General features: G+C 41.4%; 2 protein-coding genes across 6 annotated transcripts in view; one reads left to right on the top strand and one right to left on the bottom strand.

Moving 5' to 3' along the window:
* efl1 (elongation factor like GTPase 1) overlaps positions 1–5,295 on the bottom strand; it is a 79,101-nt gene extending 73,806 nt beyond the window's left edge. Inside the window, exons 1-4 of one of the 3 annotated variants that reach the window (XM_019857851.1) lie at positions 5,225–5,295; positions 4,245–4,343; positions 3,833–3,900; positions 2,043–2,127 (exon numbers count right to left, since the gene is read on the bottom strand). In XM_019857851.1, coding sequence (XP_019713410.1) covers positions 2,043–2,127; positions 3,833–3,900; positions 4,245–4,343; positions 5,225–5,279 — 307 coding nt within the window. In that variant the 5' untranslated portion in view covers positions 5,280–5,295. Of the gene's footprint in view, positions 1–2,042; positions 2,128–3,832; positions 3,901–4,244; positions 4,344–4,453; positions 4,882–5,224 lie in introns of those variants that run through there. The other 2 variants (XM_019857850.1, XM_019857849.1) reach the window with 2 other exon arrangements.
* Positions 5,296–5,298: 3 nt separating this feature from the next.
* spg21 (SPG21 abhydrolase domain containing, maspardin) overlaps positions 5,299–15,135 on the top strand; it is a 23,208-nt gene continuing 13,371 nt past the window's right edge. For 2 of the 3 annotated variants that reach the window (XM_019857856.1, XM_019857855.1), the window contains exons 1-2: positions 5,299–5,420; positions 9,310–9,372. In XM_019857856.1, the coding sequence (XP_019713415.1) occupies positions 5,388–5,420; positions 9,310–9,372 (96 nt within the window). In that variant the 5' untranslated portion in view covers positions 5,299–5,387. Of the gene's footprint in view, positions 5,421–9,309; positions 9,373–14,348; positions 14,428–15,135 lie in introns of those variants that run through there. The other variant, XM_019857857.1, reaches the window with a different exon arrangement.

The raw sequence follows: 15,135 nt of genomic DNA, 5'->3' as shown, positions 1-15,135 counted from the left end.
GTGTGTGCGTGCGTGCGTGCGTGCGTGCGTGCGTGCGTGTGTGTGTGCGCGCGTGTAGGCCCGAGACTAACACTTGTGTGTAGGCTTATAACTTGAAAAGTCGCACCTGACACCCAAAGCTATCTCCAATAAATGAGTGTTTTTCAAAGCAACGTGGCGAATTCATGAGTGCAGGTGCAGCAGTGCAGAAAATTACAGACAGTCTAAAGGTAATGAGATGTGGTCACTCGCCAAATCTGACAGAAGTAAGCTTGTTGAAATGGAGTGCAACAGCATATTCAGGACACGACATGGGGTCAAAGCTAAAATATCTAGTTGTGGAGGAGTAAGGTTACATTATATAAATGCAAAGCCGACATTAGTAACGTCAGAAAAGGTGCCATTAAAGTCACCTTACAGGGGAACTAAATTACAAAGATGTTCCTTGATGTTCCTCCACTAATCCAAATCCAGTATTTTGATTCATGGAAAGAGAATTAAACAGATGAATTCATCAATTGTCATCCATATCAGGGGGGTGCCTATACTGTCCTCTGCTGTTGACTGAAATCATACCTGTCAACTCATACGGTTTAGCCATATTTTATACGTATTTTGTGGTGAATCTTACGTATATGGCCATATCGCACAAATCAAACAGATTCTGAAAATTTCCGGTTCTTTTGTTTTTTTTTTTCCCCTAACAGGTAGTTCCGTTTGCTTTTGCCCAGAATGGTGCTCGTCTACTCGAATGCTTTCATTTCCCGTAACGTTCCAGTAAATCACGCGGTTCATAGTTGAAAACAGCAGAGTATTCATTCCATACTTCGGTAGTGTACAAGCAAGTTCTAATCTACAAGGAAACTGTCACGTTGCGTACAAGGCAGGGAAAAGAACTGCTTCGTACGCAACAGTGCGAACGAGAATAAGTGGATCCCGAAGTAGCAGACACTGACAAGGCTATTGTCTCAAAATAATATTTGTTACAAACGAAAAAACTCCGTCTAATGGAAAACAGAAAACGCTGGTCAAAACGAGAACCAGGATATAATGAAACGCGAAAAACAAAACGCTTGCGAAAAAACGGCAAGGAAAAGATAAGACAATTTACTAGGTTAAGTATATTTTCAGAATAATCCCCAATGGGATGACGAACGTGTAGCAAACAACAATCGAATATGGTTTACGAGCATGGGCAATAACAGTGGCACGGCAAGCAATACTCCGGCAATGAGACGAAAGCTGGAGTGCTTAGATATAGCAGGTGTAATGATTGACAAATAGGCAGCAGGTGTGCAGGCAGCAGAATGAACGCCTGCCACCTGCTGCCAAATACGGAACATGACAGAAACACATTTATCAATGATGATTAGACATTCACCTGCCATTGTATTATGGAGATCTACAATAAATATCATTAAAAATTTCGTGGGTTTTTTTCTGCCGTTATTTTGACATATAAAATGCTTTGGTATGTTATAAGGATTTATATATATATTTATAAAGATTTTTTTGGTAGTTTATATGGGTTGGCGCTCCGAAAGGTTGACAGGTATGCTGAAATTGACGTCACAACTGCTCTCGGGCTCGCATTGTCACAACAGCAAACCGAGAAAAAGAGTGAGCTGTGATGGATGTGATGGTCAAGCATGACAAAGCAAAGGCTTCACTTCGATTAATAGGACAAATATAGACACAAGGCATTTGTCGGAGGCAGCAATATCAATAATATCTTAACCTCGCTCTAGCTCAGTACGATCATTAATTACAAATTCATACCTGAAGTCCTCAAATTGTTGTTTTGTAAAAAGTCAATACACTTGTTAGGCAACTCTTTTCTTGAGGATGTTGGAAAGAAAAATGGATTAGATACCATGGTATCTTAATTTTATTATATTAGAAAATTCATCAACTGCATGAAATTGAATTGAACAGAGGCATACAAGTGTGCAAAGTGAAAGGCGAACTCATTGTGGTCAACATGTACCAGAATCCAAAAGGTTCTAAAACTAATACGGGCAAGATTTTTCACACCTGACTGATGCTGAATCTCTCAATCTTACCCTCTTGGTAATGAAGCGAGATGGCGCTGGACTTCATGGTAATTCCTCTGATCTGTTCATCCTCTCTGCTGTCCAGATACCTTAGCTGGAAGATTAGCACCAGCCAGAACATGATGAGGAAACAGAAAGCAGATCAAGTTAAGGTATATGTTATAAAGAACATTGATTCCCAACTAAGGTGCCATGCCAGGTTAAGTGGAGTGTGGGAGATCAGGGCTGCTGAGGAAAATTTCTAATTTCTCTTAATTCGACGGAAAGTGCTGATCAATTACAAATACTGTATATATTTGTTCATCTTTCTATGGCAGCAATGTATACTGTAAGGCAGAACAATGAAATGCTCTGTCATTATACTAAGGAATTACACACACCAAAAGAAAACGACCTGAATCCACCTGTTGTCATTCCTGTCAGTATGTACGTACATCCTTTGTGATAAATTAAACAGGCCCAGATTTCAGATTGAGTAAGTCAATCGATCAATAAATTGAGCAGAGATCACTATTATTTATATATTTTCATTGGGAGTGTGCCCTGAGCGTTTTCTTAGGTAAAATGGCTGCTCCGGATAAACACATACAATTCATTACCAACATTCATCATCACATCCAATTCATTACCAAAATTCATCATCAGGCATCATCAGGCAACTGATTCGCTGTGACGACCCCTGAAGGGAAAAGCCGAAAGGAAAAGAAGAAGATCCTTCCGAGCAGTCCTTCTCAAATAGTGGGGCGGTCTTGACCCAAGGGAACATTTTTTTTTTTTTTGCCGTATGAGAAAAAATACGGCAAAAAACTGCCGTTATACATAAATGCAGTCCAGCTCAGCGATGCTGCTGGCGGTGACGCTGCAATTTATATATGAGTTTAAAAAGAATCTGATATTTTAAATAAAGTAAGCCTGGAACTGATACTTTCTGTTATTCTTGTGGAATATGGCTCTGAAGTGCAGTGCATTTATGGGTTACTTCCTTTTTGAGCCTTAATTTCTATGAAACCGATTAACAAAGAGAGAGTATATTTCAGAGACTGTTTAACCTACCACCAGAGATAGAAGCAAAAGTGAGAGAAGTCTATATTCTGCAAAAATAGGGGCTAAACAACTCTTCAAATTTTATTTTGACAAGCCAAATTTTGGGAGAAGTTTAAGTACCTACCATACAAAGTTATTAAGCGCCATGCCTGATATTCAAAATCTGGAGGCTAGTAGTAACAGGTAGTGACTATCGAATTTTGAAAACTACAGGTGAGATAGTTTTCCACATATTGATGTTTAAAAAAGTATTTTCAGAACATGATTACAAAAAATGTCTAACCTACCCTACTCTCAGTGATTTTTCATGAGAAAATAATTGAAAATAGAGACCTAATATTTTGGAGTTTTCCTCTTACAAGTGTGTCATTTTACTGGATTCTTAAAAGACATTCTGAGCTGATCAGGTGGGAGGCATTTGATGAAATTACACTAAATTACCCCACAGTCAAAACCTCACAAAGTTGGCAACGCCACAGACACAGGCCACAGCGCCTGCTTGCTTGCTACCTCAATTGTACCAGCGTACACACGTGCGCACGTAAAATTAAAGCAAATTTGTCAACATGCATCACATAATTGACATTTTACAGGTCAAAGACCGTGGGCGTGCCGGACTTTGCCAAAATCTGGTTTAGAGGGCGAAATCAAGAGGATTTTGACCTTTTAAATTAGACAGTGGCTCTTTCATTTTTTTGTTAACAGGGTGAGGGAGAACATTTTATATCTTATACCATAAGCAGACAAAAACGTACCTTCCCTGCCTGGCGACTTGATATGATACCATTGCTTGCCACTAAGCAATCCGCAAGAGTAGTTTTACCTGAACAAACAAATATAGATGTACTTTTTAATACCACAACAAGCTTAACAAAGGATCAGAATGTTAGTTTTTTTCTTTTCTTTATCAAACCACTATTTCAGATTATGCCACGAACTTGTTTGGGAAAACGTGGCGAGTTGACATTTTGACAACGTAGGACATACCACCATTGAGAATGTTATTTTAAATCGGAGGAAATTGATAATCTTACAGTGCTATTAAGTGAATATGTCTACTCTTGATTTTGGGTCAACATATTTTGAGAATAGCATTACATTCATTTGTATAGTGTCCATTGTCAAACTCCAATTAAAATGCATGGAAAGGCCAAGGAATAAACTGACCGTGGTCAACATGTGCCAAAATGCAAAGGTTTCTAATATTGGCTGGATTTTTCTGCAGTTCAATGATCCTATCCAGACTAGGATGTCCCATCGTGAACCCTAAAACATAAAAGATGTATACACAATATGAGACCGACAATGACACAGGAGACAGTAAGCCGAACACTGCACAGTGTTAGTACAATGGAAGCTGTCAATGTAGCACATAACACACCTGCGATACTCCTGTGAATTGGCAGGCGTTGTAAACTAAAAATCGCGAGCTGAGTAGATATATCAGAGAGAAACTAATTTAAAATTATAACACGACTTCAAATGATTCCTCACAACACTTCATGGCACGTAGCAACACATGGTAAATTTAATTAGCTGTAAAATAAGACGATACTGTATTCAAATTCACGTGCAGCGCCACATCCTATGCTGATATTCCGGGCGGAACAAGTCCTGAATGACGTTGGCTTCATCTTCTTCTTCTGTCGTATTTTCGGCAGCGTCAACGGTACATGGCGCATTACTGCTCTCCCGGTACTTTGCTTCAACAACGACTCTAAATCATGTAAAAATTGCAGCGCTGCCTTTGCCATCAGATGGTGGTTCTCTTTATCAACGTCAAATAAAGAAGAGAGAAACAAATTACTGTCAGTTTGTGTGTGTACGTTTCTCTATCGCTCGAGAGAGAGAGAGAGAGAGAGAGAGAGAGAGAGAGAGAGAGAGAGAGAGAGAGAGAGAGAGAGAGAGAGAGAGAGAGAGAGAGAGAGAGAGAGAGAGAGAGAGAGAGAGAGAGAGAGAGAGAGAGAGAGAGAGAGAGAGAGAGAGAGAGAGAGAGAGAGAGAGAGAGAGAGAGAGAGAGAGAGAGAGAGAGAGAGAGAGAGAGAGAGAGAGAGAGAGAGAGAGAGAGAGAGAGAGAGAGAGAGAGAGAGAGAGAGAGAGAGAGAGAGAGAGAGAGAGAGAGAGAGAGAGACGGGCTGCACACTTACATTGCAGTCCAATAAGTGGCGGTAATGTGGCTTTACCCTGGTTGCCAAGCGTCATTCACCTTAACGAAGAAAAAGACATAAAGCACGATGTTGTTTGCGGAAGCTATGGCGGAAGCTGACAAATTCAAGTCATGTGACGAAGTGGGCGACTAAACTGTTTGAAATGGACGCGTTAGCGAACACCCGCAACCAAACGGTAAATCAACATACGCACGGTCGATAACCTTGTATTGCTGCATGTCACATTTGTTAAAAAGTGAATGCCTTAACTAGGTAACGATGGTGTAATAATGCTGTAAGTTAGCCAAAAACATGACGTATATGAGTCAAACATTTTTCGTACCACTCATTCGTATACCACTCAATGTACCTTAAAAAAAATAACACCATGATTGTGACTGGTGGCTCTATTATTGCTGAGCGAGAACATAATTGCATCAAACGAGAACGTCATATTTACCACATTTGAATAAATGAAGTAAAATAAATAAATACACATTGCAGTTATGCCTTCTTGTACTCACTCTTGAATTGGTTGTATTTCAGTAATTATTGGTAGTGATGTTCAAACGTTTTCCTTTCGAGCCTCTTTGAAATTCTTCACCTTTATTAAACAATTACAACGAATCGATCGGAACTGTTAAAGAGCTGAGCAGTAGTGATGGGAAGATGACGACTTGTGAAGCGTTGCGGCACATTGGGCAAACTACATTGTTGGCTCTGCATTACTCCTGTGTTACGCAGTTGCTCAATAGGCATTGCATTACAGGCAACCAACCTCCAATATTCTTTACTTATGTTTGTATTGTATGTTATTTTGTATTATTTATATTTTAGTCTAAGTTTAAAATACCATAGAAATGTACAGAAATAAATAATGTTTGTGAAAGTGCCGTGATTGTGAACTGATGTTGCGTGTGTACATGTCTTTCTTAAAATAATTTTTCTCTATCAATATGGATATGAATTATTCCAGTGTTTTAGCAGTAAACAGATTACTTTTCAGCAATTTCTCAAAATGCTAAAGTGACAATATCTGTCTGTCTGTCTACAATTACTTATATAAAAATGTTCTCTGCAAATCTTTCTGTTTGGTAAAACAGAGAGTATGATGCTCATTATATATTTCAGAATTTCATAATCCAGTCCATTGAAGTTTAATCAAACATTTTTAAAAAAACAAACTAATAAAATAGTTCCATAAATGAAACGCATGTCATCATGAATTTAGCGTCATGCACCTAATTTGGTAATCGAAACCACACCATCAGTTTGCCACGTGGCATTTCTTCACTGTTTTAGAGGAAGACATTTTGCATTGTTTCTGCACCAATTGTTCTGCAAAAACTCCTCAAGGAAGGGGAAAAAAATTAAACGAGCTTCAACGCAACAAATCTCCTTAGCCACTGTTTTGAAGTTTATTAAATTATTATTATTATTAAATTATCTTAAAGTGAAAAACATTTCATATTTTGTGGCATAAGCCTTACTTGCAATAACTGCATCAAGTCTGCTGCAACCCAGTGGCTTCACAAGACTGTGGCATATTTAGTTTATTGCCGCCTTTTTCAGTTCTGGGGTGGAGGGTTAGGCGTAGAAAAAAAGTAGCGTGTTTCCGGTAACCCGACCGACCGAGAATTTCTACGTCAAAAAAAAGCGGCCGCGAGCTCCGACGACAGTTTAAACCGCGTGTTCTGTGTTACAGTCGCGTGCTCGCACCGTAATGTTAAGAAAATAGCATCCTTTGATGTTTCGAAAAAAATATAGCGAACTATTTGATGAACACCGCGGGCCGAGTAAAAACCGAAGGCGGAGCAGGACGGCGGCGGAGGCGGCGGCGCACCCCGGCCCCCCGAATCTGGAGCGGGGAGAAAACTAAATAGGTGGCGGCGGCGCCGGCCGCGGAGCGGCGGGTTCAATATCTTCTTGTTTTATGTTTTATGGTTATTTTGTTTAAATTTTTGATGGGGGGGAAAAAAGGATTAAAAAAAAAAAAAACTTTGTCAGACGTACCAACCCTATGCTGAAATTTCATGTGACCGGAAACACACAATCTTTTTTGTTTGGCCTTACGGTGATTGAGTTGTCCAGTGTGAGACCGCCCACTTTTTCTCCCTGATGAAGTCCTTTGTTGTGTTGGCAGTGTGTTTTGGATCATTCTCGTATGATGACATTTCTCATGATTAGTTTTTTCTCCTGGAATTCTCAACTTTTGTGTGATATTCATCTTTTGAAATGAAACCCAAATGTTTTCAGTACACAATAAAACAAAGAAATAGACTGCCGTTCCAATACTTTTGCAGTGCACTGTCACTGAGGAGAGCACAGAGAAGTGCATTCTTCGAGAAGTGCATTCTTCAAGATCAACACCCGTTAGTGTTTGTGCTTGTATGGGAATCATTAGCTGGCGAGTGAACATTCAATTAAACTGTCAAGTATACAGACGCTCCCCAGCTTACGAACGAGATACGTTCCGAAGGATCGTTCGTTAGCTGAATTCGTTCGTAAGTTGCTTCAGTGCTATATTTTGTATGGAATGTAAGTTTAAGGCTTATATAAGTATGTTTAAGGTTTATATAAGTATAATAAAATGAAGTTTAACTTACTTTTGGAAGATGTACTCAAAGGCTTAAGGAGATGATGGAGGGGGAGGAGAAGGAAGAGGAGGATTTTATATCATGGGGCCGAGGGGGTCTTCGTCGCCGCTGGAATGGGCTTCAAGAGTTACTTCCTCCTCCGTAACATCAATGAAGGAAGAAGTTGAGGGTCCAGGAGAAGAAGATGAGGATTGACGAGTATCTTCCTTGGAGGGTGTAGTAGACACTGGCCGAAAGAAGCGATCTAACGACGATTGCACAGTTTTCTTCTTTTTCTCATCATAAATGATGCAGTAGCACTGTATGGCATCATTCATTTGATTTGCAACCTTTGTGCAACGTTCAATATTTGGGTCTTGCTGCTCGAAGAGTGTGATGGCTTTATCTATGAGAAAACCCCTCGGCCAAGAGTTCCGTCTCGAACTTCTTCATGGGGACAGGCCTTTCCTCCTCCTCCTCCTCCTCTCACAGCGCCTCACGTCGGTATTAACGGCGGAAAGAAGTACTATAGTACTCGGAAAAAGTCGCGCAATACAAAATCTAACTTACAGCATCTCTGTCCGAGAACATTTTTCGACATACCTGTAACCGCAAAAATGTTCGTATGTACCGTTGTTCGTAACACGAATGTTCGTAAATCGGGGAGTGTCTGTATAGCCAAACTAAGCAGTATATAAACACCTTAAAGGGAGTTTGTGAATTTGGATCCTGGACCGGAAAGACGAACTCTCTCAGGTTAGCATAGCGTAAGGTAGCGGGTACAACAGAACATGTGTAAATTTAAAACTTTACCAAAAGCTAAAAACCATACTCGGTTCTGCCGTTGGCCAGGGTACGGCAAGAGATTCTGGAAGTTAAAGTAAGTTACTTAATAAAAAGAAAAACATTCCTGTAAGATGACGTGCCTCCGGTGTACACATATTTTTTCAAATAAAGTGCTTTGGACAACCTGTGGTGTTGATCAGCAGTAGGTGCCTGACGGCCCACAGCCTCGACCACATGACCCCATGATAACCTCCCCCTTCCATTTTTAAAAATGATCATTATTATTAATATTACCGGTAATTATTATTCTGTAATTTTTTTTGCAAACCCAAACGATTGCCAAAGTTGGCAATTCATTTTTCGAATGGGGCATTCAACTCAATTGTGAATTTAATGTATTTTTAGTGCTTTTTAAAAAGCTGTCATTGTCTAGACCTAGCATATGGCTGTAATTTTGCAATTTGTAGTTTTCAAGTTTTCATTTCCCTGGACACTCTGGACGAGGTGGGCAACTGGGGAATGCTAGCTAAGCTAACAGCTATGATGGACTCACCCCCACTCACCCATTTTTAATATGCTTATATTTTATATTTTGTTTTTATTTATATACTTTTTGTCTTCTACTTTCTCCCTTTCATAATTTTGCTGCTGTAAATTAGGAATTTCTCCATTATGAGACAAATAAAGGTTTTCTTATTTCTTTCTTCTGAATGTGTTCAACAGATGGAAGAAATCAAAGATTCTCCAGACTATAACTGGTTTAGAAGCACAGTTCCCCTGAAAAGAGTAAGTGTACACTGCGTTTCAAATTCGAACATAGATATGATTTATTGATCAAACACCACAGTTTTAATGTTGCTGGCAAGTTTTTTTTTTTTTCAATTGTCTTTCTTCTCTGTTTTAGTGAAATCAATCTCACACGTTTGACAGTTAATTTCCCAACTGTGGTTTCTTAAAATCAAGTTATTTAAGGATGATAATCCACACGATTTAGCAAGTCACAGTTATTTTGTGTAATGGAGGAAAAAGAGTTGAGCTGATAAGTGTTTGAATAGTTCAATGCTGTGCAAAATTGAAAATCATTGTCTCTTGGTTGTCCATCGAGCCAATAATGATGGTTCTTCATGAGTTCTTTTCTCACGTTTTCCCAATCCTCGATTTGCAAACACGACTGCACTGAATATCGGAAAACTGTCCGGGGTATTTATTTATTTTTTTCTGTCTGCGTGCTTTCATCACTTTAACCACCTTTTCGTCTCAAAGTTGTTTTGGCACAGGTAGTGAGGGTGTGCCAGTCTTTTTGGTTTTGAAACAAAAGTTTTGTTTGTTTTTTCCTTTGTCTTGTGCATGGCGTACACCTGGTAACCCTGCCGCTAGTAGGCTAGGCACTGAGACGAGGCCTGAGGCTCCCTCGTTGAGCAATTGTCTCAGAGCAAGCTCCTAATAAGTAATACATTTGGAGTCAGGAGGAGGTGTGTGATATGGATACAAATTTATATCCCGACACAGGCAATATTCTATCTCAACAGTGATATACACCCCAATATAGTCTTTTTTTAGGGATGGGGGGGTATGGGGTACCGAACCCCCTGATACAGGCTATTCGGTCCCTATACCACCAATGTCAGAGTTTGGGTCGCATTGCCAGCAGTAAGTCGGAATCGTTTCCAGTGAGAGTTGGACTCCGCCAAGGCTGCCCTTTGTCGCGATTCTGTTCATAACCTTTACAGTGATGGCAATTTTCCGCGGATACGCGGAAATCCGCCGTTTTATTTCTTAAATTGATCATTTTTGTGAATCGTCTAAATCTGTTGAGAAAATTTTAGGGGGGGTCAGGTACCTTATCGTCGAGTTTTCATGAGCTCTCCCGATCAGTCTCTCCGTTTTCCGTTTGTAAACAGCCCTGCGATTGGACGTGTATGATGTCTTACTTCTTGTGATTGGTCGCTATATCGGCAAATGCAAATCCCAACCAATCCGTGTTCGCCTTTTTCATCTTTTCTAAAAATCTTACTGCATATTGTATTTCATTTTAAAATTCCTAATATATCAATGAATATATAAAGATTGATTGAAAGTCTGAATGTTCAATAATATGCATGAATGAATTCTGTTGCATAGACATTTCTTGAATGGAGTTAAATTTTTTTCAGGCACTGGTTCTTGGAGGTTCTTTTCGACAGCCTGGAGCATGTGTAAAAACAAGAGGGTTGGCTAAAATGAGAGTGGAAAAAGACGGAGAGGACCAATAAGCTTTTAGCGCTTGCTAAAAAATTTAAAATGAAGAGAAAATAAAGTATTCTACCCCATGAAACTGTATATTGTTGTATATACTGTAAATAGACATCCACTTTATATAATAAAATACATTCATAACCCATATATAGTAAACAGTGTGGGACTTCACTATCACTGCATGAGGTAAGAATCAATAGCTTTTTATCACATTTACACAACACTTTATGAATACAAGTCATGAACAAATCTTAAATATTGCAGGGAATGTGTTTCCTTTTTTAGTTTTGATTTTGAGCAGCAAATTTGGACTTACATATTGGTGCTCACCAGGAATGCATAAGCAAAATTGCACAAATTTTCACTTGAAAGAACAGTGGCAATCTTGGGATTTTTTTCTGTTCAAGTTTCAAATAGTGTGTAAATTCAATACACGTCATCTTCAGCATGTTTTGTGCCACTTTTGTAAGTAACCACGCCCCCGTCCAGGCCACGCCCCTTTCCGCTTTTTTTCATCACTCGCCATTGCCATCACTGCCTTTATGGACAGAATTTCTAGGTGCAGCCGAAGCGTTTAGGGGGTCCGTTTTGGTGGCCTCAGTATTACATCTCTGCTTTTTGCAGATGTGGTACTGTTGGCTCCTTCAATCAGGGCTCTCCAACTCTCACTGGAGCGTTTCGCAGCCAGGTGTGAAGCGGTAGGGATGAGGATCAGCGCCTCCAAATCGGAAACAATGGTCCTCAGTCGGAAAAGGGTGGAGTGCCCTCTCCGGGTCGGAGAGGAGATCTTGCCCCAAGTGCAGGAGTTTAAGTATCTTGGGGTCTTGTTCATGAGTGAGGGCAGGAGGGAGCGAGAGATCAACAGGCGGATCGGTGCAGCATCTGCCGTGATGCGGACCTTGTATCGGTCTGTCGTGGTAAAGAAGGAGCTGAGCCAAAGGGCTAAGCTCTCAGTTTACTGGTCGATCTACGTCCCAACCCTCATCTATGGTCACGAGCTATGGGTTGTGACCGAAAGAACGAGATCTTGGATCCAAGCGGCCGAAATGAGTTTTCTCAGGGTGTCCGGCCTCTCCCTGAGAGATAAGGTGAGAAGCTCGGGAGGGGCTCGGAGTAGAGCCGCTCTCCTCCACATCGAGAGGAGCCAGATGAGGTGACTTGGGCATCTGATTAGGATGCCTCCTGGGCGCCTCCCTGGTGAGGTGTTCAGGCATGTCCCACTGGGGTCCTCGGGGTCCACCCAGGACACACCGGAGAGACTATGTCACCCAGCTGGCCTGGGAACGCCTCGGCATCCGCCGGGAAGACCTAGAAGAAGTGGCTAGGGAGAGGGAAATTTGGGTTTCCCCACTAAAGCTGCTGCCCCCGCGACCCGACCCCGGATAAGCGGCAGCAAATGGATGGATATATGGATGTAGTGGGCCGATACTGGCCTTATTTCAAAGCATCGAGTGCTCATGAAGAATGCCCTTCAACCTTTAGGAAGTGAACTGCGTCTATCTCAATCCTTTGAACACATGCACCCGCACGCTTAAAAAAGCACAAAAAAAGGTAAACATGACCCTGTCCCAGCTTTTTTGGAAAGGGTTACAGCAATAAAATTCAGAGTTGATGATTATTTGCTAAAAACAAATTGGCAGTGTGAATGTTAAATATCTTGTATTTGGAGTGTATTCGGTTAAAAACAGGTTGAGCATGATTTGCAAATCATTGTATTCTGTTTTTATTTGTTGAACACCGCATCCTAACTTCAAGTGGAATTGGATCTGTATTTGCCCTACATAAAAAGTAAAGTACAAAAAAATAAACTTAATTTTGTTCAACTTAACTTTTAATCATTTCAGTGATAAACTTTTTTCAGCTAAACTAATTTCAGGTGGGGCGACCCGGTAGTTAAGTGGTTTGCACGTTGACTTCACAGTGCAGAGATACCGGGTTCAATTCCAACTCCGGCCTTCCTGTATGGAGTTTGCATGTTCTCCCCGTGCTTGCGTGGGTTTTCTCCGGGTCCTCAGGTTTCCTCCCACATTCCAAAAACATGCATGGCAGCCTGATGGTACACTCAAAATTGTCCCCAGGTGTGAGTGTGGGCGCGAATGGTTGTTCGTTTCTGTGTGCCCTGCGATTGGCTGGTAACCAATTCAGGGTGTCCCCCGCCTACTGCCCGAAAAAAGCTGGGATAGGCTCCAGCACGCCCCGTGACCCTGGTGAGGATCAAGCGGTTCGGAAAATGAATGAATTAATTAATTCATAATTTCAGGTGAAACAACACCAAATCGCTCCGAAACACAAAACAGGACAAAATATACTCATGGGTAAAACAAAAAGGAAAAACTGCATCCGGATAACTTTTGTATAGTTCAAACTGACATTGAGAAGAGATAAGTGCCTCTGGTTTGAGGATCTGATCGAGTTTCTTCTGTTGAAAATGATCTGCCTTGTTTTGGAGAAGATTTTCTCAGGAGTGCGTTTCATCGCTGCAATGCACAATGTCTCTATCCAGCACAAAGCTGGAACGATTGTATTTGAGACACTGGCACCCTCATTGCTACCATATATTTTTCCCCTTGTTTTTTTTTTGTGGACTCTACTTTCAGCCTTTTTATATTCAATAAATGTTCAATTTGTCCAGGTTTAACTCCGTTGTGCGGTGGTACCACCCAATGACAACTGTGAAACAATGTGCATGCAAAGTATCAAGCAGAGCTAAAGTGATCAGTGGTAGAATACAATACTAGAACAGTTGTTCAGTTGGTGCAGAAAATCATTTAACCAATTTAAAGTGACCAGTAGCAGTATTTGTAGTACAACAAGTGTGCAATTATGCCATTATGTCCTTGAGCCCTTTAAAGTGTCTGGTGCTGTGGAATATAGATCAGTGACAGTGGTTCAAGTGAGTACAGAGCTGGAGCTACAATGATTATTACGGTAATGCTGTTCCACAGGGTTGTGCAAAACTACAAAGAGCCACTTTACAGGTCGATTTGGGTTAGTGTTTAAGTTAATGGCTAGGAGGAAGAAGCTGTTTAAATGTCTGCTGGATTTGGTGCGCATGGGTTGGTAGCGCCTGCCTGAGGGGAGTAGCTGGAAAAGGTGGTGGGCAGGGTGCGGGGGCTCAGTAGGATTTTCCGTGCCCTTGTCTTGGTTCTTGTGGTGTGCAAGTCCTCAAGAGTGGGTGGGGCGGTGCTAATGAATTTTTTCCACCGTCCTAACTGTCCGTTGCAGTCGGATTTTGTCCTGTTTTGTGGCAACCCCAAACCAAACCGCGATGTAAGAACACAGGATTGATTTGATGACTGCTGTGCAGAACTGTCTTCGCACCTCCTGTGGCAGGCCATGCTTCCTCAGCAGCCTCCGAAATTACATCCTCTGCTCGGCCTTTTTCAGGATGGAGTTGGTGTTGACCTCCCACTTCATGTCCTGGGAGACTGTGATTCCCAGGAACTTGAAGGTCTCGACGGTTGACACAGGGCAGTTGGATAGTGTGAGGGGCAGCTGTGGTGAAGGATGTTTCCTGAAGTCCACGATCATCTCTACCATCTTGAGCGTGTTCAGCTCTAGATTGTGTTGCCTGCACCAGAGCTCCAACTGCTCCACTTCTTGTCGGTACGCAGACTCGTCGCCGTCTTTGATGAGACAGATGACTGGTGTCGTCTGCGGACTTTGAGTTTGACGGCTGGGTGTCTTGCATTCGTTCGTGTAGAGCAAGGGTGCCCAACCTTTTTTGTCCCAAGGGCTACTTTTCAAGGAGCCAACCTCCGGAGAACTACCAGTCCTAAACTAAAAGTCCCAGGGCCAAGCCATTTGGCTTTCCTACAATAGCCCTGTTCACACGGCACACATTTGGTCCGACGCTGCACCGAAATATTTTGTTGCGATGTATTTTACACCGGAGCAAATTTTGTGGAGCGGTCACACGTGCAAAGCCGCTGAGCGTGACAACTCCGGCGCAGCGTCGAAGCAGCTCCACTTGCGGTCACACGTGCAATTTCTGCTCCGGACCAAAACGACAGGAATGCGGAAGTAAAACAGGTTCGGGTCGGGCTTCTCTCTCGCAGACTTTTATTTATTTTTCTTTTAATAAATATTATGACGGACACTATTCTGTCCTTGTTCAGAATAGATCCACTTGTCGGCAGTCGTGGAATAAAGACGTGTTTACAGTCAATCGTGTGTGCTCCTTATGACTGCCACAATATATGTTTTAAAAATGTATACAAAAACAATGTGCGGATACTAAACTAAGGAATACTTGTTTTAAAACAAACAATTTGGATAAAACAGAGAATGTGCTGTAATTTAATTGCTATTTAT

This window comes from Hippocampus comes, unplaced genomic scaffold (assembly GCF_001891065.2).
Source record: "Hippocampus comes isolate QL1 unplaced genomic scaffold, H_comes_QL1_v1.1 scaffold154, whole genome shotgun sequence".
Lineage (NCBI taxonomy): Eukaryota > Metazoa > Chordata > Actinopteri > Syngnathiformes > Syngnathidae > Hippocampus > Hippocampus comes.
The sequence above is the reverse complement of the archived record's forward strand: the minus strand, read 5'-3'. Positions and strand labels throughout refer to the sequence as shown.